Source organism: Gadus chalcogrammus, chromosome 2 (genome assembly GCF_026213295.1).
Source record: "Gadus chalcogrammus isolate NIFS_2021 chromosome 2, NIFS_Gcha_1.0, whole genome shotgun sequence".
Classification (NCBI taxonomy): Eukaryota; Metazoa; Chordata; class Actinopteri; order Gadiformes; family Gadidae; genus Gadus; species Gadus chalcogrammus.
In genome coordinates, this window is record NC_079413.1 from 9,718,178 (window position 1) to 9,742,792 (window position 24,615).

Consider the following 24,615-nt stretch of genomic DNA (forward strand, 5'->3'; position numbering starts at 1 on the left):
ACTCCCTCTATCACCTATCAAACCCTAATGGTAATCATAAGCATCCTCCCTTATCGTTTATATACTAGCCCCACCCTAATCATCTGTTTAACCTAGCCATGATATTACTATGGCACTGTTTGTCTGTCCCAATAGACTACACACTATTTAGGGAGTAAGGCGGGAATTGGGACATGGAACATGCCCAAGAAATCTATCTGCGTGAGGTGTGTTGGGCGCAAAAACAAGCCGATACGTCACCAGATGAATCCGATAAGAATGAGAGAACCACTATCTCTCATGGACTATACTGCGGAAATAATGTAATAATAATAATAATAATACATTTAATTTAGAGGCGCCTTTCAAGACACCCAAGGTCACCTCACAGAGCATATAGTCATCATTCAAAACTATGTAAAACAGACTAGGAATAAAAGGAAAACAGAGGTTAAACATGAAAAATAATAATAATTAATAACACTCAAAGACGCCTAAAGTGAAGGGGGGACCTCACTAACCACCACCAATATGTACACTGTGGTTATGGTGCATTATGGGGAGGAAACATTATACAGCAGATTTCGGACAGCACTACAAAATGTCCATGCTCCAAAAAAAAGTGCTCTATATGGTGAACTAGTGAGGGATTTCAGACAGACTGATTTTTACGTTTTACCCTTCCTAAGGGAAACCTTGTCTCTGCCCCGATGTGTTCCTACCTGTGGCAATTTATTATCCTATGTCTAACTTTACTCCACAAGGATATGAACCAGGGCGTATATGCGGGTTTCCGATTTTTTTTACGCTTGAAACACTGTTTAAAAAAGGTACTTCATGTATAAGGCTTTTCTAACTTAACAAAAAGGAGGAACATGATGAACAAACAACCCTTAGATGTTTAAAAAACAAGAGGAGGAGCTGTGTTAAACCCCTATTACTTCAGAACACCCCTTACTCTGATACCCAATAGTGTGTTCACACTTACATGCACTTATTCATGAATGGAGTAAGAAGAGACAGAGAGTTTGTGAACCCAATGAAAATGTGCCTTTGGTGACCACAATTATGGCTTTAAAGTTTTAGAGAGCAAGTGTGGGGAGGCACTCATGTGCTTTTATCTAATAATAAAAAGTTATTGAAAGAACAGCCAATTTGCATACAACTGGCTGGGGGAACTTGCAACATACATACATACACACAAATACATGCACGCACAAACACACTTTAGAGATTAAGGAGATACGACTTCACAGAGAATTTCATCAGACACCTTCTAGGTCTGAAAGAGGAAACTCATATTGAGCAATAGTTTAAAGTTGTTGTTTTTTAGAAGGGGGAACTAGGGCAAAAATGTACAATCACACCTGATGTTTCAAAGCAAGTATATGAATACATTCTCATTGTTCTGTGCTCTTTCTCTGGGCAGGTTTTTGGGCCTTCCTGTACTTTGTGAGTTTCTGCTTCTTGGCCAATCAGTGGTCTCGGACCACTCCTGACGAGCTGCCACTCAACCAGGGGGCGGATGCAGCCCGGGCTGCCATCGCCTTCTCTTTCTTTTCCATCCTCACCTGGGTGAGGATGGAACACACACACACGCACGCACGCACACACACACACACACACACACACACACACACACACACACACACACACACACACACACACACACACACACACACACACACACACACACACACACACACACACACACACACACAGAAATGCTTCAGTTGGGCCATGTATTGAGGCATCCCATGAATTCAAAATCTGATTTTTGTTCATCACATCTACATTTTTTTAGAACAAGACAGATCTGCAAGTTAGTTAAGCCTTAATTTAGTTAAGTAAGCTATTTAGCCACTTATTTTAATTTATTCAATTTCTTTCTCCCTTTTGTATGTCCCATAACTCCACACTCTCCCTCAACCTCGTCTCTCTCTCTCTTCTCCCTATCTCCCTCTACCCACCCCCTCTATCTCTCCTCTGTGCACACTCCCTCCCTCTCCCCCAGGCGGGCCTGACAGAGCGGGCGGTACAGAAGTACCTGCTGGGCACCGACATGACCCTGTTCACCAGCGAGCACATGGACGGCTCCGCCCCCGCCCAGCCCTACCCCTCCAACTCACCAGGGGGCACCACTACTGGCACCGGCACCGCCGGCAGCGCCGGAGTGGAGGGCGCGGCAGACACCTACCAGAACCCCCCTTTTACTGAGAACAACGCAGCCCCTACCTACCAGGTCCCCATCTACTAGGAGCATGGAAGGTGGTTGAGGAGGAGACGCTGCGTGGTGGAGGAGGAGGAAGGGTTCAGGGTGGGGTGGGGTGCGGGGGGGAGTGTTGAAGAGACAGGCTCTGGGGCAGTGTTTCCCCACCTTCGGGGGTCCAAACCCCACTAGGGATAAGCTTGCTGATATGCAGATGGGGTTGTTAGAGATTATAAGATATTTAAGCTACCTAATGGTGCATTTTTGTAAAAAATAACGAAGACAATGACCTGCCGTTGGGGTTTCAAATGATGTGTCGGGAAGGAGATGCGATTTGGTGATGCAGGAGTTTTTGCAAGACCAAAAAACCAAGATGATAGGCCCGAAAAGGTTGGGAAACACTGATCTAGGGGGGTGAGGTGGGAGCGGATGTGGATGTTTGTGTTGCTCTGTGCGGTGTCATTGTTATATCAAGGTAGTTCATCTGTTGATCTGGGGCTGTTGTAGGGGCGGTGTGATAGTGCTCTCTAGTGGCCAACGTGTTCATAGGATTATCGTTTTTTCGATCTATTGAAGTGCACAGGTTGCTCGGTAAAGTATATGGGCCATAATATATAAACAGCCTTTCAACATTCAGAACAGCAGACACATTGGATATGGGAAATGCCTGAAAATCAACAGATGAGCAACTTCAGCAAATATCAACAGAAATAACGTTCGAAATGAACGTAAAAAATCGATGTGTTATTGAACTTAGAGACAAAGTCATTGCCATACTGTGCCGTATTTCAAAGATTCTGACTTTTAAGCGATAGATCTCACCATGCTGTAGAATAACACAACAACGACATCACCGATTGTCTTGTGACCAAGTGCAATATCTCACATGCTGTAGACATGTATGTAGGTGTGTGTAGGTTATAATATGTAGCTGACAATGTCTCAAATAACAATCAATGCATTTGGTGTGGCGTATGATCTTTCACCATTCACACGATTCAATCGATTTCCTAGAGGGATAGATTAATTGAATATATAATACCAAAAGTAAGGCTTTCGAGGTGCAGTCTAGGTATAAAAATGGAGGTAGGCCTAGGAAGTTACAGCAACCAAACATGAATCAAAGTGACATTTCCCAGTAACGATAGAGACAAATAAAGATGACCCCACACAATACATTAAGATGATAACGTTTAATCTATAGCCTACGGCAGGGAAATCTATAAAAAAAAATATAGATAGCTTGTTATTTGAGACAATGACCTGGATAGTGGTAGTCTTGAGAACGAGGGATGTTATCAACGAGGGGTTATGTGGATGAGATATGTATTTATGTTTACTTTGCAGAAGCTGCCAAACTGCCCAGTGTTCGCTCGCTATCAACCCCTGGGGGTTGCAATTTAGTGCCACCTAGTGGACGACTTGTGTCGAACCACATTTATGCGCTCACAGAAACAACGGACAAGAGGGCCATGTTTGTGTGTGTGTGTGGGGGACGGGGGACGGGGGGGGGGACGGACATTACTACATATAATCAGCATTCGGCATGTTTAAATGTTTTCCTGGACTGTATTTCACTGTTCAAGAAACAGCAAAGTCAAAGATTATGCTCTGGATGGTAATGGTTGGTTGAAGACCATAATTCTGAGTGTTGTCCCCACTGCATTGCTTTTAGCAGTCAAGCTCCCTCCCTCGCGTTTGCATTCGGATTAGCTCCCCGTTCCGCCCTTCGACTCGTGTTAAAACCAGTCCGCCTAAACACAGCTCAAGCGCAGCCCCGGTCTTGTGATTGGCCTGCCACCATTGAAGGGTCTTCCTCCAGGCTCTCGTCTATTACGAATCGAGGTTAGGTGGAAGCCGTAGTCATTGGGTTAAATCAGGGTTGCGGCCGCCGATGTAGATAGGAACCATGACAACTATGTCAATGTATAGCGACGTCTCTGTGTTGTGGTTTAATGTTGGTGAATTTGTTTGGTTTTGTTATGCGCATTTGTGTATGACTGAACGCGTGTGTGCGTGTGTGTATGTGCGTGCGTGTGCGCGTGCGTGCGTGTGTGTGTGTGTGTGTGTCTTATAAAGGTATGAAAGTCAGCATGTTTGTGTGAATTTCAAAGTGCTTTAAAATGATTATTTCAAGAAAGATGTAAGCATAATAAAAGTGTAATGGGTTATTTTCTGGAACAGGTTTTCCAAAACATACATCTAGCGACTGTTTTTTTTTTTATTGAAGAGCTATAATTTAACTGGTGTGACTTTTTAGGAAATCAGAGTGACTTAAACATATTGGAGAGATTCTTTTCTTTATTTTTTTCTTACATAAAACGAATTATCAATTAAAACCGTACGCTATGCCCTTCTATCCGATTTCCTAGTAAACATTGGCTCCAGTCGGTGAGAAAGTGTATTGCAGTAAGGGTACGTGCCGATTTTGATGATGCCCTAATGTTGAATACGCTAATGCATGTAATTATCGTATTGCACTCGTTACATGTTGAACAATTATATATCATTCTTAAGTTGATTCCAGTGTCTTTTAGGTTTTATTCTATTTTCTACCAACGTTATGCATTATTTTTTAGAACTGTGTAGGCAATTATACAATTTGAAATGTGTGGTTACCCAGCATTGCACTCTCCTTAACAACTAATTATTATTATTTATTTTTTCGCCGCATCTAACCTTACCTGCCAGGTAGTAAACGGAACCATCTGTGAGGTCTTTGGAAACATTAGAAAAAGAAAGGAACTCTCAAAAAAATACTTGGATGAACCATCAGTTTATCACCATCTATAAGGTAGCTCACGTAGTTCCTCGTAGGGTATTGGTCAGGATATTGTACGGCCACAAGCGCACACTACTTGAATCCCGATAACATGGATTCTCCTGTGTTCGTGATTCAGAGTCCAGCTGCCTCGAAAGTCTATAACCCATCACCATTGGGTGAAACCCTGCCCTCGAGGTTTTATTTATTATAGTTTGTAGATGACTTCATCGCTATAACAATGATGTCAAGCTTTGCCTCAATGTTCACTCGGGCCCGTGTCTACATATCTCAACCAGTAGACACACTTTAAACCGACCAGATCAGGCATCTTAAATGCTACCCAAAGCATGAGAAAATATCGACATAATCCAGATCCTATTGACAACTTCAACCGAATCAGCAGGATTCACTGATCGAATTGTGTGATTCAGGTTTGGGGTCGCAGTGTTGCTCAGATCTGGGGTACAAAACAAGAAGCAGGGGGTCATCATCATGTAGTTACCCTGCACTGGGCTTCTGTTTAGCCGGGACTCTTATGGTGGGTCGGGTTGTGCTGGTTCGTCATTACTGTACTCCGTGGTTCGCGCGCTCTTATTTAGTCTGTGTGTTAGATTCAAGAAAAATAATGATAATATGAATATGAGTAATAGAAAGCATTCTGTGTTTTGTGCTCTGGTCCTAGGCCCATGTACACTACTGTGGTATTGGTTTGATTGTTAAAAAAAAAACTACACAAAAAACAATAAAAGCTCAGTACTTTATTGAACATAATGGATTGTGTGCGTGTGTGTGTGTGAGAGATAGAGACGCTGTCAAGGGGTGTGGTCTGTCATGTTCTAGTAGCCTGATGCTAGCAGTGTTGATACTTGGAGCAATGGGTGTGCTGGGGAATCATCACTTTTTCCTGATTAGGACGTTCAGTGTGCTCATAAAGCCCAAATACACAGGTTAATAGTCTTGGGGATGAAGACAACTAACCAGCGTGGAACATTGGCATATCAACATCTGATAAATGTTGATTTTGGTCAATTGTGTGCGCAACCCGTTTAAAAATTGTGCTGTGTCAAATCTAAATATTTAATTTGAATGATTTGTTTTCCTCGCTCTGAAAAGAAAGGTGTTTGACTTCCTAAATGTATAGAAGCTGTGAACAGAGATGTTACTGTGGGTCACCTCAATACAGTCAAAATAAAAAAATCATATAAAATGAATGGTTACTTGATGTCTGGTTCCAATCCAACTGAACACTGAAAAAAATGACAAAAGCCAAGACACCCCTCACATTCCTGTATTCCTAGGTATTATTCCTAAGAAGGTGAAAGCTGTGGAGAATCACCAGAAATTAGGATTTCACATTAATATTTCAAAGTAAGATACTGTTTTATTATCGTAATAATAAATTTGCTTTGTTTTACTTTGAACAAAATCATTGTAGGATAAATTAAAAAAGAGAACAAGGTCAGTGGTTGAAAGCGATCTCGGCAAGTTTTAATTTATTGTTCATAGAAAAAAAAGATCTTAATCCCACATAATGATGTTTGGGAAGTTAGTTAAATAATCAGAACCCATCCCATTCATTGGTCATAGAAAATCACTGAAAATGCACGAGGAATTCGTTTTTGCATACAAGTATTATTTCCTAACTTCCTGTACAGACAGTATGTGTAGTGAGTGACGGACCCCTGAGGAGGACAGTGAGAATACAACAGGCGGAGACATGCAGGGGAGAGCTGGCGGGAAAACGCTTTTAATTGGTTTAGGGAAGAACATTTATTGACTCCCCCCCCCGCCCCCCTCACCTGGGGTTTCTAATTTGAAGCCTGAGCAAAAATAAAAGCAGCAAAACGTAGGCTCAGGGGAACAAAACAACCGTTAAAGCGGGAAAACCAATCTAATATCCGATATAAATTAACCAACCGTCAATATCTGACGGGGAGATGGGGGTAATGCTTTGGACTAGGGAATGAGAGGACCTCAAACAGTGGTGTCCCTGTGCCCCAAGCTTGAGAACTTACCAAGGTATAAACTACTTCTCTTGGAACCACCCCTTAAATGTTGCCCATACAAGTTACAAAGTTACACCTTCTTTGTCACTTCAAACTGCTACTTCCGTTTCTGCAACTACCGTTATTATTTGCTTACTCTCCTTATTTTTAGTTGTAGAAAACAGGTGTGGTAAGAAAGCCGGGGGGGGGGGGAACCGAGTTAAAGCATTTTACAGGGATTAAATTGTAGGAGCATTCTAGTGAACTCTTCAAGTAAGCCTTCGTTTAGGCGTGTGTTGTTTCTCTTGAGTGCTGAGCAGGCGTACCGCCTAAAAGATGTGCCCGTTAAGCGTCTCCATTGCAAAAGATGCTTGTTGTTTCATGCCAGAGATCGGGCAACCCTTCCATCCTTCAGTCCCGTCAGTCCGGGCACAGACCTGAAACCGATCCTGCCTTTAAACGTCGTCACCCCCGACTCAAGCTCTTTCTCCACGCTCCGCAAGCCTGCTGTTGGAGGGGTGGAGGGTATGTGGGGGTTGGGGTCGCAGCCATAGGAGAGGACAGGAGGGCGCCAAGGGAGATGGGAAGGGGGGGGGGCGCTAGCTGATGATGCGGCTGATTGACTGCAGAGAGGGGAAGTCCTCGCTCTCGCCCAGGTGCAAGGTCTTGTGGGAGTTGAAGTCCTTGGGCGCCAGCACCTGTCTGCAGGTGGGGCACACCCGGCAGTCCAGCTCGGCTAGCATGGCCGTGTCGCCGTTGGCGGTGGGCGGTGCCTGCCACGCGTTGCGCTTGCTCTTGTTCTTCTTACCCACGCCGCCTCCGCCTCCCGTGGACTGCTTCTCCAGAGCCCTGGAGTCCCCGTGCGCGGCCAACAGCTCCTGCTGTCGGGACGTGTCCGGCAGCAGCACCAGCAGCTCATTGAAGATGCGCTGGAAGTTGTCCCCCAGCAGCTCCTTGCAGCTGCGGTAGTACTGGGCGGCAGACATCACACCCTGCAGGGACCAGAGGGGGGGGGGGGGGGATAGATGTACTTCTGTTTCAGTGTTTCCCACTAAAAAAGGTTTAGTGGAGGGGAAAATGCTGGAATTTCAATAGTCTAATCATTGTTCTGAGTCGGCTCAAATTCCCAATTCTTTTATCGAGTAGATTATCAGAACCAAATCAAGGTTTTAGCAGCTGCTCTGGGGAAGAATTGCTAGTTGGAAATTGAGCTGAACAGAGCAAGGTTGCCATGTGTGATTTGACAGTAAAGATGAATTCCCTGAAACAATCAGAAGAAATGCCCTGATTGGTCAGAAATTGTGCGGGAGCAGCCTAAAAGCTCAATTATATTATGCTAACTGTATGTGCTAAAACACATTCAGACAACTAGGTACTTATAGTCTAACATTTTTGAACACCTGATGGGTGACATATATGAGCCTGTTAGTGATGTCCAGAGGGGGGAGGGCTGGCCCCGTTGCTAGGTTACTCGTTGCTATGTTTTATTATGTTTAGGTCTCGCGGAGTGAGAAACCGAAACCAATAGAAACTAATAAATGGGCCTAGGACCAGCCCGGGCCGGGTCAGAGTGTGTGTGAGCCCGAGGCAGAGCGGGAGAGAGATAAACAGAGCTACGAAATAGCAGGCGGCAGGCGCGGTTCGGAACTACTGTTATTTGGAACAAATGTGTGCTGTACTTTCAACGCAAATTAAACTATATCGATGGTGACGATAGCGTCTCGTTAGAAAAAATCCTGTTCTTCTCCACAGCAGTCGTCCTGCTTTGCTATATATATATATATATATATATATATATATATATATATATACACACTTTTCTTTTTTTAAGAGCAGCAAGAGCAATGTTGAGGACAGCCATTTGAGTCGATTATTTAAACACCAAATAATCTAAAAATTAAATTAAATAATGACTACCCCTGATGTCAATACTGAGAAGAAGGACTCAGACTTGTTTAACCTTGATCATAACAACTAGCGGTTACACTAACGAGCCCAAAAAGCAACAAAGGTCAGATACTAACTCTTGTATCTGCCGTGCAGGTCAATGGAAGACCAATAGCTAGCCAAAACTGTTTTATTTTGCTTTAAACGTGGTCATTTGTTTTATATGATTGTCAACATAGTTATCGATGCCTCTTTTTTCACCGTGACTGAAATAAGTCCCCAATTTAGAAAAAAAACATTTTTGCCATCCTCCCCAAACCCCTATGGCCAGTCTACTGGTGGAGTTCTGATCGTGACCAACGGGTACTGTGTGATGACGTTTGAAGCAATCTCTGGCGTCCGAGAGAAAGTTTAGCTTTTCGGACACTTATAGTATAACGCTAAGGTGTGTGTGGATGGTGAAACCATTCACACATGTCTTAGCAGCGATGCATCTATTGTCAGAATCCGAGTGACGGTAAGGCTTCCCAGACACCTATAGTATATCACTGTGTGGCGCATTTCACATACCACAATAATTATTGGGTCATAACCATTGGGATAGCATTCTTTCCTAAAACTCAGTTGAAAATCCATTTTCTTAAATATCAGTGTTCGAATTCCAACTAGAACAGTAGATTCAAAGGCTCTTTAAGTTGACAAGCTAACCTTATGACAATAAAGTCTATCTTTATCTTTATCTTTTATCCCCTGCATAATAACAGGTTGCTTACAGTGAGTGTGTTCTCCACGCTGCCCGGAAGTGTAGCTAGCAGTTTCCGCAAGCAAACGAGCGGCGTCATCAGCAGCAGCAGAGTATAGCAGACAGAGGGTCATGACCCGCCCTACAATGCCTGATCGACTAGTACTCGATGATAACTTGGATGTGATGTAGACAACAGCCCCCCCCCCCCCCCTGATATATATACAATTCACGGTGTTGCCCTATTTGAGCTAAAAACTGAATTTCACCGAAAGGTGACAAGTTTAAAACCCCTTCCATACAACAGTATATTAGACTAATTGCAAACTATATGACCTGTCAATTGAATGTATATGCCGACACGTTAGTTTGTATTGTCGTTCATTTAGCAGCGCCTCGCCTAAAGACGACTTAAGGGAACCCCTGCTCTCTTGTTAGAGGAAATAAGGCCTAATTTCATAGATTAGCATCAGATCGACCACGTTTAGACAGGTGGGCTTTTAGGGTGCAGTCCTATTTTGTACAATACTGCTTTTATTCCGTAAAAGTGTGTCCGTCGGTGCGCACCAACACGTATGGTATAACCGTACGGCCAGCCCATACCTGTCGGAACTGTCCCGAGAAGTTCTTGAACTGGTTGAAGTGGGACTCGTCATTGTGGAGGTAGTTCCTTATGGACTGGATCAGCTCCAGGTTCCTCTGCTGGAAGTTCTCCGGTACCATGTAGCTGTCAAGCAGCTGGGCCGGCCTGGGAGGGAGGGAGTGAGAGAGTGAGATTGAAAGAGTGAGAGAGTGTGAGTGAGTGAGTGAGTGAGTGAGTTTTATTTTTACTACATCTATGTATCCATCAATTACCGTACTATTCAGTGATTTCATCCGGAGTGGCCAGGTCTTACCGATGGGGGGGCGGGGGGGCCGGCTCCACCACGTTGCTGTTGAGGGGGATGCCGGTGAAGCCCGGCGGCGGGGACTTGCTGGGGCCGCCGGCCAGGCCCGGGGGAGGGAGGGGGGGCACGACGGAGGAGGGGGGGGCCGCGGCCAGGGGCGCCGTAGCCTTCAGCGGGAAGGAGCTCTTGAACCCTGTCGGTGATGGACGTCAGCACATCAACCAATCAAAAGGCTTTCATTGACAATACGCAGGAACGAGTTGGGGGTGTTTTGTATCCTTAAGCTCGGAATAATTGTGTAGAAGTCCACATTTAACATAGAAAGGGTTAGGGTCCGGGCATGCGCACATTCAGCAAAGCAGTGCATTAAGATATCCGGGGTTTTACAGTCAGACAACCCTTTGTTTTACTGTAATATAATAAATATTTTGAAGGAGAGCTATGCAGAGAGAGTCCACGTGCACTATGTTTTTAGGCTGTTCTATTGCGAATAAACGATCCGATCACAAGCCTAGTATGTACTGACCTGGCGGGGGTTTCCTGGTGACGAGGGCAGGAAAATCTTCCTCGTCTGCCGGAGGCGGTTCTGGGAAGGGGTGGGGGGTCACGGCTGGGGAGGCGCTCGCCTTCTTGGTTGCCGGCGTGAACGCCGTCTCCGCGTACCCGTTGGTCAGTTGGCTCGGGGTTCCCGTCCGCGCTGCGGTGACGGTCGCCGCTGGGGCGGGCGCCGCTTTGTTCTTGCTCTTCTCGGGGACGTTCTCCTTCTGCGCTACTGTCGCCTTAGCCTTCGTCTTCGTCGCTGAAGTGGCCGTCTTGGACGGCGTGGCGGGAAGGTTAGTGTTCTTCTGCTGCGGCTGCGGTTGGGGTTGCTGCTGTTGCGTTTTCTTCTTCTTGCCGGCTTTGGGGGCTGCGAGGCCGGGGATTGCGTCTGAGGAGTCGGCGGCGGGCGGCGCCTGAGGTCTCCCGCCGACACCGGCGCTAATGCTGGTGCCGCCGCCGCCGCTAACGCCGCCCCCGCTCTTGACGGTAAGCAGCGAGGATATGTCCAACATGGTGGGCACGGTGCGGAACTCCCGCTGAGTGAGCCCGCCGTCCTCTTCGTCGGAAGAGGAGCGCTGGGGCGCGGCAGCGGGCCGGGCAGTCTCCCCCCCTCGCTTTTTCCTCCGTGAGGACATCGCCACGGACGCAGAGGAGGAGGAGAGGGGCTGGAGCCCGGCGGGGGGAGCAGGCGCAGGGAAGGCTTCTGGAGGTGGGGGGCCGTGATTGGCTCGGGTGGGGGGCACAGGCTTGCCGTGGGACGACCAGGCGGAGGCAGAGCCGCCGCTAGGCTTCTGGAGGCGGAGCTTTGACACCAGGGCGGGAAAATCATCTTCCTGGAAGGAGGAGGAGTTTCTCGGCGGGGCCGTGTAGGCCGGGGTCATGGGGGACGTTACCACCGAGGTGGCAGCAGAGAGGCTGGGGAAGTCGTCCTCTTTCAGGGGCCCGCGGGGGGGGCCCGCCGAGAGCCTGGGGAAATCGTCCTGCTTCAGGGTCCCGCGAGGGGGGGCGCCCGAGAGGGTGGGGAAGTCGTCCTCCTTCAGGGGCCCGCGGGGGGCCGTGACAGGGGCTGGCTTGGAGCTACGGGAGGGAGGGGCACACGCAAGCAAAAAGGGACAACATAATGTGCACCATTCGATTGTAGCTCAATTACTAGTGCAGGTTAATAACAAGGGTTAGGGGTTTGATATCATGGCATCAAAGTTACAGGCTGTGTGTGTGTGTGTGTGTGTGTGTGTGTGTGTGTGTGTGTGTGTGTGTGTGTGTGTGTGTGTGTGTGTGTGTGTGTGTGTGTGTGTGTGTGTGTGTGTGTGTGTGTGTGTGTGTGTGTGTGTGTGTGTGTACCTTGGTATGGGTGTGGAAACTGGCACCCCCAACACTGGGAAATCATCATCCTCCCCAAATGGATTTTTACTCTTCATGGTTCTCACTGGGAATGAAAAGGAACCATAACCCACAGGAAGTGAGTTACACAAAAATACATCCACATTAAATTTAGGGCCATGGAGTGTGTGCCCGTGATGGGGAGCGGGACTACATTATCTAACCTGGAGGTTCTGGGTTATTTTTGATCGCCCCGGCTCTGTGTCTGAGCTCATCTGCATCCATTCGCTCAGTCCGGTCTTTCCTCTCTGTCCGGTCAATTCTCTCAGTCCTATCCATTCTCTCTGGCCTGTCCATTCTCTCTGGCCTATCCATTCTCTCTGGCCTATCCATTCTCTCAGTCCTATCCATTCTCTCTGGCCTATCCATTCTCTCTGGCCTATCCATTCTCTCAGTCCTGTCCATTCTTTCCTTCCGCTCTGGCCTATCTATCCGGTCAGTCCTGTCCATTCTCTCTGGCCTATCTGTCCGGTCAGTCCTGTCCATTCTCTCTGGCCTATCCATTCTCTCCTTCCTCTCAGTCCTGTCCATTCTCTCCGGCCTCTCCATTCTCTCCGGCCTCTCCATCCTCTCCGTTCGATCCATCCTGTCCATCCTCTCATCGTTGCGTTGTCTCTGCGGGGGGCCGCGGTCTTGGGCAGGAGGGCCCCTATCCTCCGGCCGCCGCACCGCCATGGAGGCCCTCATTGCGGCTGCAATGTCCCGCTCCTCCTCCTCCCTGAAGGACAACAAAGCCCTTGATAGTTCTGTAGTAATGAATGCATTTGCTGGCTGCAAATATATGTGTTGTAAATGATAAAATCATAAACCATCAATATTGAAGACCGTTCATTAAAAGTAAACTAATGTTACTCATCAAAGACCAACCCTTACTTGCTTTACATGATCCGGATGACAGCGCATTGTCATGGCGAAAAATACACACGTAGTCGCACAAAAACTACCACCTGAAGCCCCCCACGTACCGGTTGTATCTCCAACTCTTCTGCTGCCCGCCATAAGGCCGCCCTCCTCCACCGCCTCCTCCACCGCCTCCTCCACCTCCTCGTCCTCCTCCACGACTTTGCCGTGCCTCTTCATAGTCCTCCCCTGTCAACATACCTACACACACACACACACACACACACACACATATTAAATACAGCAATGTGGCCACATAAAGATAAATGCAGTACATATAGAACATTGACCTGCACACGTCACCGTAGGTCAACCGACCAAAGTGCCGTAGCGGTACGTCTCCCATATAAGTGCATCAGAATGTCAACACCTTCCCAGGAGTGGGACTTTAATCTGATAATTCAAGGTAAATCAGGGGTGCCGGTTTGCATTCCCAAGTCAAACGTCAAACATGCGCACAGTAAATGTATTTTCTCTTCCTCAAATCGCCACCTATGCCAAATCCGCCTCCACCTGACAAGATATAAGCGGATCGCCGTCCAAAAAAAAACAACCCCCAAACGACCCGCTCCCGCCCCGTGCTCACCGTCGTTCCTCCGCTGCAACCTCGGGGCGTAGGTGAACTGCAGGTCGATCTGCCGGTTCTGCCTGGCTTCGGCGCGGTTCTTGCTGTGCGCCGAGGCCTTGTGTGCCTTGTAGTCGATCTCCGAGCGGAAGGCGTGCGTGAACTGCTCCGTGGCACAGCGGCCCTCCTCGCACAGGTAGTGGCTCTCGCGGAAGTGCTCGCTCAGGTACTGGTAGTCGCTGGGGACGGGAAAGAGGGGACCACGCTCAGATTTTTCGGAAAGGCGACGCGGGATGGGATTTCGGATATCGTAGCAAAATGACATGCATGTTTTTATGTTCTTTATGTGAACATACCGTTTTGACCCGAATTTAAGACAAGGTTTGTTTTCCCTGGAAATTATTCTGAAAAAGTGAGGTTGTCTTGTATTCGGGTCCAGACTTTGAAATGTCACTAAACATTCACAACTTCCTGGTGATAAATACCTTAGGGATTGTCTTATAATCGGAGTTGTCTTATATTCGGGTCAATACAGTAATTCATATATTTTTGGTTGCAGTGGATATTGATATCCTTTCGTTCAAATCACAGAGCATAAAATGATTGAAAGGAAAGTTGCCCGTTGCCTGTTCATTTTATGTTAAGAGGGATTGACCCATCTCATTTCTAACCAATCAGCGACGGCCAAGCAAGGCATGGGCCACTGTATCCCAATAAAACTCAATGCACAAAACGAAACATCAATCAAGATGGTTGATGGACACACGTCTACCGGTCCACATAGTCCCACGCTCTCACCAGTAGTACCGGGCCACACAGTCACCCACTCTCACCAGTAGTACCGGGCCACACAGTCACCCACTCTCACCAGTAGTACCGGGCCACACAGTCACCCACTCTCACCAGTAGTACCGGGCCACACAGTCACCCACTCTCACAAGTAGTACCGGGCCACACAGTCACCCACTCTCACCAGTAGTACCGGGCCACACAGTCACCCACTCTCACCAGTAGTACCGGGCCACACAGTCACCCACTCTCACCAGTAGTACCGGGCCACACAGTCACCCACTCTCACCAGTAGTACTCCTGTGCGCCGTCCGCGTCGCAGAAGTGGCAGAAGTAGTGGTCGCGCCGCAGGTGCTTGAGCAACTCGTCGTTGTCGAGGTAGCGGTCGTCACAGAACTTGCAGAGCGGGTGGCCGCGGTGGCTGGTGTCATCAGGGTCGCCGTGCGCACGGTGCCTCGCCAGCTCCTTGCGGTTGTACCACTTCCGCTCATGGGAGAAGATCTGGGAGGGGGGGGGGGGGGTGCGTGTCAGTGAATGAGCAAGCGACCGTGGTTTGGATTTTTAGAATAGTAGGGTAGGGTTCTGTTACCACATTACCATATTAAGCGCTATATAAATTTCATTTATTATTATTATTATTATTAGGGTTTGGATATACAGTACATTGACCAACCATATATTAGGTAAATACTAAATCATAAACACATCTACATAAATACATAATATTTTTTTTACAAAGCGGTGTACATATATCTTGATACGTCACAATAAATACTATAAACCTGCTCTGTTTTCAGATCTTCTCTTTGTTCTATTTGCATTGCTTATTTGCACTATAATAATCTCTGCTGCTGTAAATATCCTGGGATAAACTAAGTCCTCACAGTTGGCCAATACTTCTTTCCACGCCAATAAGTCTTCCTTTCAGCCATCAGACACAAGCAGCCAATGATTTGCATATAAACGGAGAGGCACTAAGCCGCGCTGTGAGGTTCTTAAAACTAAAAAGGTTCAACTTTATAAATCCCAAATTAGATATTTGGTTGTCAAACAGAACTGAATCGGAAACAGAAATGTACAAAAAAATAAATAACATAACATAACGAGAACTCGGAACATGGTTAACTATGAAGGGTAAACTAATGAATGTCAATAAATGACAGAATTTACATTGTATCAGAAGTGTAGAGAGGAGGGCCAGCGGTTGGACGCTGTGAAAGAGGCCTTGTGTGTAAAAGAACCTTGAGGTGTTTGGTGCAGAGCTTGCAGCAGAAGAGCTCATGCTGTTTCCTGATGTGCTGCTCCAGCTCCTCCAACCGCGGGAAGACCTTTGGCTCCGGGCAGTGGGGGCACTCTGGCAGGAGAAGCCTCCTGGAATATCTCACACACACACACACACACACACACACACACACACACACACACACACACACACACACACACACACACACACACACACACACACACACACACACACACACACACACACACACACACACACACACACACACACACACTCAGGGTCGACTCAAGGAGATAAAGTTCATCCAGCGCTGCCGGGGGTTAAGGGTCAACTCTAAACATTGGACAACTGTACTGAAACACTAAAATTCTCAGAACATTGGCACCCCTTCAGTATATGTGCTGTCTTAACGCCAAATAATGTATGCAAGAAGACACTGTAGCATTTGGTATGTCCCCTTGGAACTACATGATAAAATACATGTTTTGAAACATGGGACATACAAACCTATGATCGTGGTTTGTATATCCTGAAGTCCTTTGTATCCTTCTAAAGACTTAGGATGTAAGATGTCAGCCAAAGAAAAATATCCTCTACCTGTTAGCCCATAAATCACATAAGTGCTGTTTTGGAGGAGGTCGGTGAGATTCAGATCCACTCGACATGGCTTGAGTCTGACTCGGTTACGGCAGAGCTTCAATGTAAAGCGGGGCACACCAGACCAGCCAAGGAGTGCTGTGCCGGTCAGCGTCTTCGGAAGATTTGAGTCTCGGTTTTTGTCTGTGTTTAATATAATGGGTCCCAAATAGAGGATGCTGCGATGCGTGCCAAGTCTGGTACGTTCATCCTCAAAGCATTCTACCGGGTGTTATAAACACAAAAATAGATACAGCATCGCAGACCACATGAAAAATAAGTTTGTTGTGCTAAAAAATATCTTTATCTTCAACCAAATGCTGCCACAACATCAATGATTATTTGACATGGTGTAAAATAATTTGTAGCTGAATAAATGTTCAGAAAGTAGACTAGCAATCATCCTTAAGTTGGGCAAACTAGGGTGTTTTGACCTCCTGCCCTACAAGTCTATTAAATGTGTTAACAATCTCATCTTATAGTTGACTTACGATACAAATTAGCCTGACCCATCAGTATCTTGGCGAATCTACTGTGGCTGAAATCAGTGAGAAAGAGAGAACTTTGAGCTGTAGATAAAACACACCTGAACTGGGTGTGGATCTGGGCATCGCCGAAGTAGATATCATGGCTCTGCTCACAGTGATACTGTTGGAAGGGCAGGGTGGAGAAGGCTGCCAGTCGATTCACAAACACCACCTAAAACAGCAAAAACAATTCAAGGCGCAGTCAAAGAATCAATAGATGAAAGATGCAGTGGTGCATTTAGAAAGGTGTAGCTGGGGCCTTCACTTATGACTGGAAGCTGTATTTCAGGATTTTGGATGGCTTTGTCCCAGTGTCGAGATTGGAATTTCAGTACCTAATGAATATACAGTAATAGGAAATCGGTACTTGTAAAGACATCAGGGATTAACTTAAACTGGTTCCCAGTTAAACTGACAGCCACCAAGTATAATGTGACATCGGACGGTTGTTTGGATCCTACTGTACACGTTATAAGAATAGAACGCATAGCGTAATTGGACGGGTATTAGCTTATTATAATAGCATGTGCACTATGGTAGTTAAATCGTCGACGTTGATTTACTTAACAGCATATTTTGCTGTGATAATTGGGCGAAAGTCATGCTGTTGACCAGTTGCGTAACTATTTAGCAAAGAATTGTCAGTATTGGCTAGAATGCTGGGGACTTATAAGGATAACCTCTGAATGGGATCAAAAGACCAAAAAACGTACATGTTAAGCAATATTATTGACACACAAAACCCCATAATTACAGCTCTTCCCACGTCTGACATCGTGATGCTTCTGCATGGGTGCTAGCATATGGCATTAGCCTGGTGAGCTAGTGGCTATATAACGAAAGTCGCTGTATAACCATAAAACAGCTAACATTGTCTCGATAGGCAATTGTCACTTTAGGCGTCATTTATCAAAACTGTTTGTCTTTGCAAGCAAAACGTGTAAGCTACTTGATAAAATAGACAGCCGAAAAGGGTGGAGCGGCCTGACAGACACATCCCTCCCCGGTATAAAGTATCAGCGTGCCCCGAACCTTGTCGAGCTCTTCCCGGCAGACGGCGCAGTACTTCTGATCGCACAACACCCGCATCTTGGTAGAGCAGCGGTAGCAGACCGGGTGGTCGCATTTTCCCAAAGCAAATATATCGACATCTTGGCAGCAAAGTACGCAAGTCTTCTCAGTATCCTTTGTATTTGATGAATCCATGACAGTGTAAAGGCCAAAAAGGTACAGTGTTTTTTGATCAGATAGGTGAACGTTGTGGTGCTTACGTAATATGAAAGTCAAGAGTTTGTGCCACCTCACGACCGTCAATGTCGAGCAACGCGATCTCTATGTCATAAGGATAGACCGCTGTTTGACAACAGCAGCTGAGGGCGGGTTGTAAATCTGCTTATGCCTATCGCGGATGTGCCCGTTTGTGCAAAAGGTCTTGACATGACCACGTGCTTGTCACTTTTGATATATCTTTACCGGTATGTAAAGAAATATTTTAAAGAAATTTGTTAAACGGTATTATAGTAATGGAAAAATATCTTTATCTTTTTAGTGGCAAACAAAGTACAAATTTAACGAAAAAATAAATGTATTTTCAAATCAAGCAGCTAACTAACATGATGTCCTCTCCCAGCAACTGCAACCTTAACCAAGAACAACCTACTATTAATGTTCAAACCTTTAAGTTAATGCCTTAGCTATGTTGAATGAACAACAGCATTAAAATAATCAAACCGTACAATATTTAATAATAGAAAACCCATCCTCACTCAGAAATTACAAGTCTCTTACTAGAACCTTATGAATATAAAATAATTATAGCTGGTATGACAAATGGGCCTTTTTTTCATGTTTTAAAATGAGCATATTGCCGAAAAATATTTTAAACATCACAAATTAAGGTACACCAACATATGCTAGTATAGATGCCCCTATTTCATAGTAAAAGAGTCTTGCTCTGGTTATCATTCAGTGTGGCATAGCAAACATCCATGGCCCACATATTGAGGCCTTTAGACACAGATTTCACAAAGATTTAGCATTAAAATTATAAACATCCATCTCTTTCAGTATCTTACACTGACATAATATGGATAATATATGTATTTACGATACAAGTCTCGCAGGGGATATGCAACAACGAAACCCCAAAAAAACACAAATTATGCCATGGACAGTAGAGGAGAGTGTTTCAAGATGATCCAAGATGGCTATCGCCTGCCGTGGGTGGCCTTTTGTAGTCCCATAACTTTGAAGGTGTTGCTGGCTATCTTCTCATAAAGGAGGAACATGAGGGCGGCAGTCAGCACCGTCTGCAACAGTTTGGCCTCCAACCCTTTGAACAGACCAAGCGCGCCATACTTCCTGCGAAGAAAGAGTGCATGAAAATCATGAGTTGTCTTACTTTAGATATTAATATTCAAGTGTAGTAGCATTTACTAGCATTTAGTGGGGAGGTTGCAAACAAATGAATAATACTTCATAGTTCACCTGCTTTTTAATGTTGTAGAGTTTATGGGTAACAGGTAAAAACAGCGATGTTAACCCATTGGGAGATTCAGAAACGTTTAATTCAGGGAAACAGTTAAATTGCATTTTGGTTGGGCTATCAGTTAATGAGGGGTACTTTGTAATTCACCTTTTGTGTAAAAGATTAACAAACAATGGCGCTATAAAGGAGTGCCATTGCCAGACCGTATCCTTGGCAGGTAGACTGCTAGACACATGGACTAATTTAAGTGATCAAGTCTTTAGTTGACCGGGTTACATCTCTATAATTCAGAGCGTGATAATCGAATATCTTTCCAACAAAAACTTTTTCTTTTCAGTAAAAGCTAATTCTGTCGGAAACACTAATGTGTTAAGTAACGTCATTACAACAACGTTCAGAGAACATGCTCATAAAGTAATTTTTTGTATTATTGTTTTGACCCAGGCTACCAGTGCTGGACTGCCCCATGATTGAATTCCCCACATAAGATTATCTACAGCTGTTTGGGTAGTCGACTCATCAAATCTAAGTTTCTGAGTTAACGGTATGTTACAAGTACCCTCGGCACCATTGAAAATGAGGATCTTAATCCTCAATGTGTCTTCCGAGGCCTAAATAAATAATAAATAAATAAATAAATAAAAATAAATAAGTGGCAATGCCATTCAAGTTTAATGACATAACGTCACGTAAACAAACTTAAGCAACATTTTTTTATCAATAACAAACCCTAGAATAAGAATATTTGGTTAAAGAGTAACAATTCCTTACAACAAAACAAGGGAGTGAAATATATATTTTTATTACACAGGTCTTTTCAACGTTCCGTTCACTTGCATGGGCACTTCACAACTTCCGGCGGTCAATGATTTTTTGATAATTCATTGGCAACGGATGAATAATGACCGCTGTCAAGGTAAACAAAATGACTTTTTGCCTTTGGTATCACTCCGCAAGTAGTCCGGTAACTTGTCAATGTAATAAGCGGGATATGTATCAACTCAAGCGCTGTCGGTTGCTAAGCGACGACGTCAACATCTTGGGCGGACTATTTCTCTGCTGATCAACACTATGAATGCCGTTAACAAATAGATTGTAAATAAATTGTTTCGTTTTGGGAAGTAGCCGTGTAATAAGCGGGATATTGTATAGAACTTCGCCCGGTCATTATCGAAAAATAAGCCCCGACAGGGCGAAGCAAGACACCTCCGCTGCGCGTCGGTGTCCTGTTCGCCCTGTCGGGGCTTACTTTCTCGATAATGACCGGCGTTCTATACATTATCCCTTACATAACGAATATGTAAAAAGAAAGAAGAAAAAAAAATCATCCTGACACCAGACGAAGACTAGACCAAAACTGTATTTGTTGATGTTCACACACCACCCAATGTGTGAGGTGGAGAGAGCATAAGATACTTCACCTCACTCTGTTGACCAGTAGACGTTTGATGACCATCAAACTGCTCAGTATTTTTGACTTGTCGGTTGACTCTTGCAGTTGACCGAACTACAACAAAACACACAATGGATACAACAAAACAATGTTAAGCCCCAGATATGGATTCTGAATTATATTCAACATACAGGTACATACAACACATTGACACACACACACACACACACACACACACACACACACACACACACACACACACACACACACACACACACACACACACACACACACACACACACACACACACACACACACACACACACCCTGAGGATGGACTGGATGGTCTGTAGTGGGTATGTGGCAGTGGTGGCGACTGCTTTCGCGATGGCACCGATCAGGAAGACCTCAACAGACGTAAGCTTGTGAATAAAAAAAAAGGGAGGGAAAAAAAAACTGGTGAGAACTAACTAACTTCCTGACAGATTTGGTTGAGCGTTTAGCTGACCACATGACTCTGCGATTGGAGTATTAAGGTCACATGACCCGCATATGAGCAAGATTACAGAGGTATCCAACATAGCAGCAGTTCACTCATCCAGAAAGAAGGAAATGTTATTTCACTCCTTCCCCTTTCCATTTAATGTTTAGTAGAGACATAATTAAAATGAAAGAGTGGGTTACCATTTTAAACATTCAAACCCAATGAAATTGTTTTCTTTCCACTGTTAATTATTTTTCATTCCTCAACTTTAACAAAGTCATCAGCGTTGATTTTCTAGAGACAATTTAGATTAAATTATTTACTGACATAAAACATATGAAAGGGGGTCCTGTCGCACATTAGATCAATGATGCATAAGAGTCAAGAAGCTTAGTCAACAATATACATATGTAATCTGAAAGCACTTTATTCAGTTAACCTTGGATTTTCATGTCCAATAGTCGAGACACATCTAATTGTAAGGGTTTTGTTAACAATGTTTCATTCGCCCTAAAAACTCCAATGTGAACCTGAATCAAATTAACCCAATGAAAATTGCAACTAAGTATCGTCTCTCCCCCATGAATTGGGCGGAGTCTACCAACGGCTGGGAGCCAAAAAACCACAACTACTAAACCATCCCGCCTCACTAGTTCTTGGCTTTGAACCACTGTGACTCTGACCCGAAACCAAATTGTTGTCAAATTGGGTGTCTGATCCTCTCACCCACATGACCCCCTCCCCTTCACTACCAGCGCCTCCATCCAACACCCCCCCACTCTCCCATTACCTCCGTGTGGACGCCCCGGCTCAGCTGCCTCTTGAGGCCCTCATAGATCATGAACTGGATGGCAGGGTTGAGCACCAGCAGCAGGGAAGGGAAGGTGCCGTTCCATAGCGCGCCCACACCCTCCTTACTGGAGATCTGCACAAAGGCATCTGGAGAGGCGGAAGGGGGTTGAATTTGATATTTCGATAGGAAATCCGATCCATCCATTTTTTATCACAGTTATGTATTTTAATACATAACTGATGACTGATGGTTGGCCTAGGATTAGTAATTACTTGGCAAATAAAAAAAAACCACTTAAAACATAAGTACAGAGACTTGGATCATTAGCACAATGTTTCTCATATATAAGAATTGAATTGCCAATATAAATAACGTATGAGGCATTTTACGATTCGAAAGTGACGCAGGAGAATGCCAATTTTCCGATTGTTTTCATACTTTATATAGGAGCCCCAGAGAAACAGTTGGTTTGTGTGTGGAAGGGTTTGTTTGCATATGGAAATTACTATTAGCTTAGAATTAGGTATTGTAATAGTGTCTCAACGTATTCAGGTGACCAATCATGAAAGAGAGATACAATTGGACATACTATTTTTAGTATGTCCCATTGTATCTCTCTTTCATGAAGGAATGTTGGTGAACTTAAACATTTACCCAGAATGCCAGAATAGCTGGTGGGCCGGATGTCTTCGTTGCGGAAATTGGCGCCCTGAAGCTTCAACCTGGTGTTGACCACCCACAAGGGAGTGGTGACCAGCACGTTGATGATCCCTGGAGAGAGAGAGAGAAACACATTCACTACACTACAGTGGCAGCTCAGCTCAACACAAACCACAAGACTGGCTCATGCAAATTATACTGATAAACAATTGCTATGATAACTGCCCCTGTGGCAATGCTGATAGAACTACTGTCTTCTATGAATTACTTCTTAAATATTACAGTGTCACTACTTTTAACTATTTAGTCAGTTAGCAGACATTTTTATCCAAAGGAATTCACAATGAGTTTTTTGAAATAAGTAGGGGGTTATGAAGCCTGTTCAAGGATGCCTACAGGTAGATGGGGATATTTGGGGTTGAACCCAGAACTTTCTGGCAGGGAGACAAACACCCTAACCAATACTATCCAGCCCCAACACAAACTGTGCCAGCAAGGACATGACAACCTCTCTCTATGCATCCCATGGCCCATCAAATTTTTATGCTTATCCACCATTAGTTCAATATGTTTAAATCTAACCCCATTTCGAAATGGAATTCCCTTTACAATCGCACTTATCTGTTTGAAATGTATAGCAAATACATAACGTAGCTTTACCTGCAGCGATGCCAAAGATCAGATCAGTTCCCGGGGCCGACTTCTGTCCCCTAAGCCAGCTGGCCTTCAGTCCGTGAAAGCAGTAGAAGTAGACAAAGTTGGAGCAGCACAGGCTGCAGATAACAGGGAACCAGCCTCTGTATGGTGCCAATCTAGGAAAGCAGGCAGAGAGCAGGCACCCTTTAAGGATGTGATCAGTGATGGGGACGTTTTCTATTGAAAGGAATAATAAGTAGTGATTGAGGGTAGTGTTGCGAAAATAAACACACGTCCTCATGTTTACTTACAGGCCCTCCTCTTTTACAATCTCGGAAAGAATGGCAGGAGTTGACCTCGCCTTCCTGTTTTCGTCCACTAACGGAGGTTAAAAGTTGGAATATTATACGACAATGAAATCTACTCCTGCTATTAACCTATGAAAATCCTGTTAATAATTAGTGAGTCACCATTAGTTTACCTTGGAGCCTTAATCTCGCCGTGTCAAGCGGGAAGAATACGGTCATAGCAGTCACACTCCCCTGAAATATGATGTCAAATACATGAAATAACACAATAACGTCAACACCCTGGCTTGAAGAATTAACACATTGAAAACATCTTGGCATATACGCCTGCTTAAAGTCATTACTTTAACGACAATAAACAATAATGTCATCTCTTGTACTGTATTCTAACTTACGACTGCTCCTGATACAGCATGGACTAAACTTTCATACGAGAAAACCTCAGTGAATCTGAAATCTCCGGTAGTCATTCTACGGTATCTTTGGTTGAGTGTCAATTTGAGGAAAATACAATTGATCCGCCGTTTCTAAAAACACATGTCACCAAACAAGTAAGTTTGACAGTGGTGTTTTGTAAAGTCCTTCCTGTTAAACGTAACAGCCAATCAGAAGTGGTTTCATCGAGTCGCGCAATGTGATTGGTCTACAATAAGTCAATATTTTTGACGCAAGTCGCAACGCAATTAACCATATGGTTTGTTGTTCTTATCTATATTTCAAGACTGTAGATGTTATGTTTCTAGCTGTAACATCAAATTGGCTTGAAATTGTTTGTACATTCGTCCTGTTTGTGTATTGTGCAGGTAACTCACGCAAGACC

At 44.8% G+C, this 24,615-nt stretch overlaps 3 protein-coding genes across 3 annotated transcripts in view; 1 reads left to right on the plus strand and 2 right to left on the minus strand.

The window, feature by feature from the left end:
- The window catches only part of syngr3a (synaptogyrin 3a), a 6,773-nt gene extending 4,503 nt beyond the window's left edge, over positions 1-2,270 (plus strand). Inside the window, exons 3-4 of the mRNA XM_056607911.1 lie at positions 1,409-1,554; positions 1,994-2,270. Of these exons, the coding sequence (XP_056463886.1) occupies positions 1,409-1,554; positions 1,994-2,236 (389 nt within the window). The 3' untranslated portion in view covers positions 2,237-2,270. The remainder of the gene's footprint in view (positions 1-1,408; positions 1,555-1,993) is intronic.
- A 1,851-nt stretch (positions 2,271-4,121) lies between these two features.
- Positions 4,122-18,382, minus strand: znf598 (zinc finger protein 598). Its single transcript, XM_056579659.1, has 13 exons — positions 18,066-18,382; positions 17,093-17,205; positions 15,869-15,998; positions 14,917-15,128; positions 13,860-14,077; positions 13,433-13,474; positions 13,339-13,393; positions 12,538-13,091; positions 12,335-12,419; positions 10,980-12,070; positions 10,463-10,646; positions 10,170-10,314; positions 4,122-7,929 (listed from the first exon to the last, which is right to left on the minus strand). The coding sequence occupies exons 1-13, from the start codon at positions 18,237-18,239 to the stop codon at positions 7,537-7,539; spliced, it is 3,396 nt and encodes a 1,131-aa protein (XP_056435634.1). The 5' UTR covers positions 18,240-18,382; the 3' UTR covers positions 4,122-7,536.
- A 173-nt stretch (positions 18,383-18,555) lies between these two features.
- On the minus strand, positions 18,556-24,406 carry slc25a17 (solute carrier family 25 member 17). Its single transcript, XM_056579647.1, has 9 exons — positions 24,191-24,406; positions 23,969-24,029; positions 23,799-23,865; positions 23,512-23,663; positions 22,846-22,962; positions 22,189-22,337; positions 21,241-21,336; positions 20,943-21,028; positions 18,556-19,394 (listed from the first exon to the last, which is right to left on the minus strand). The coding sequence occupies exons 1-9, from the start codon at positions 24,263-24,265 to the stop codon at positions 19,241-19,243; spliced, it is 957 nt and encodes a 318-aa protein (XP_056435622.1). The 5' UTR covers positions 24,266-24,406; the 3' UTR covers positions 18,556-19,240.
- Between the last annotated feature and the right edge of the window lie 209 nt (positions 24,407-24,615).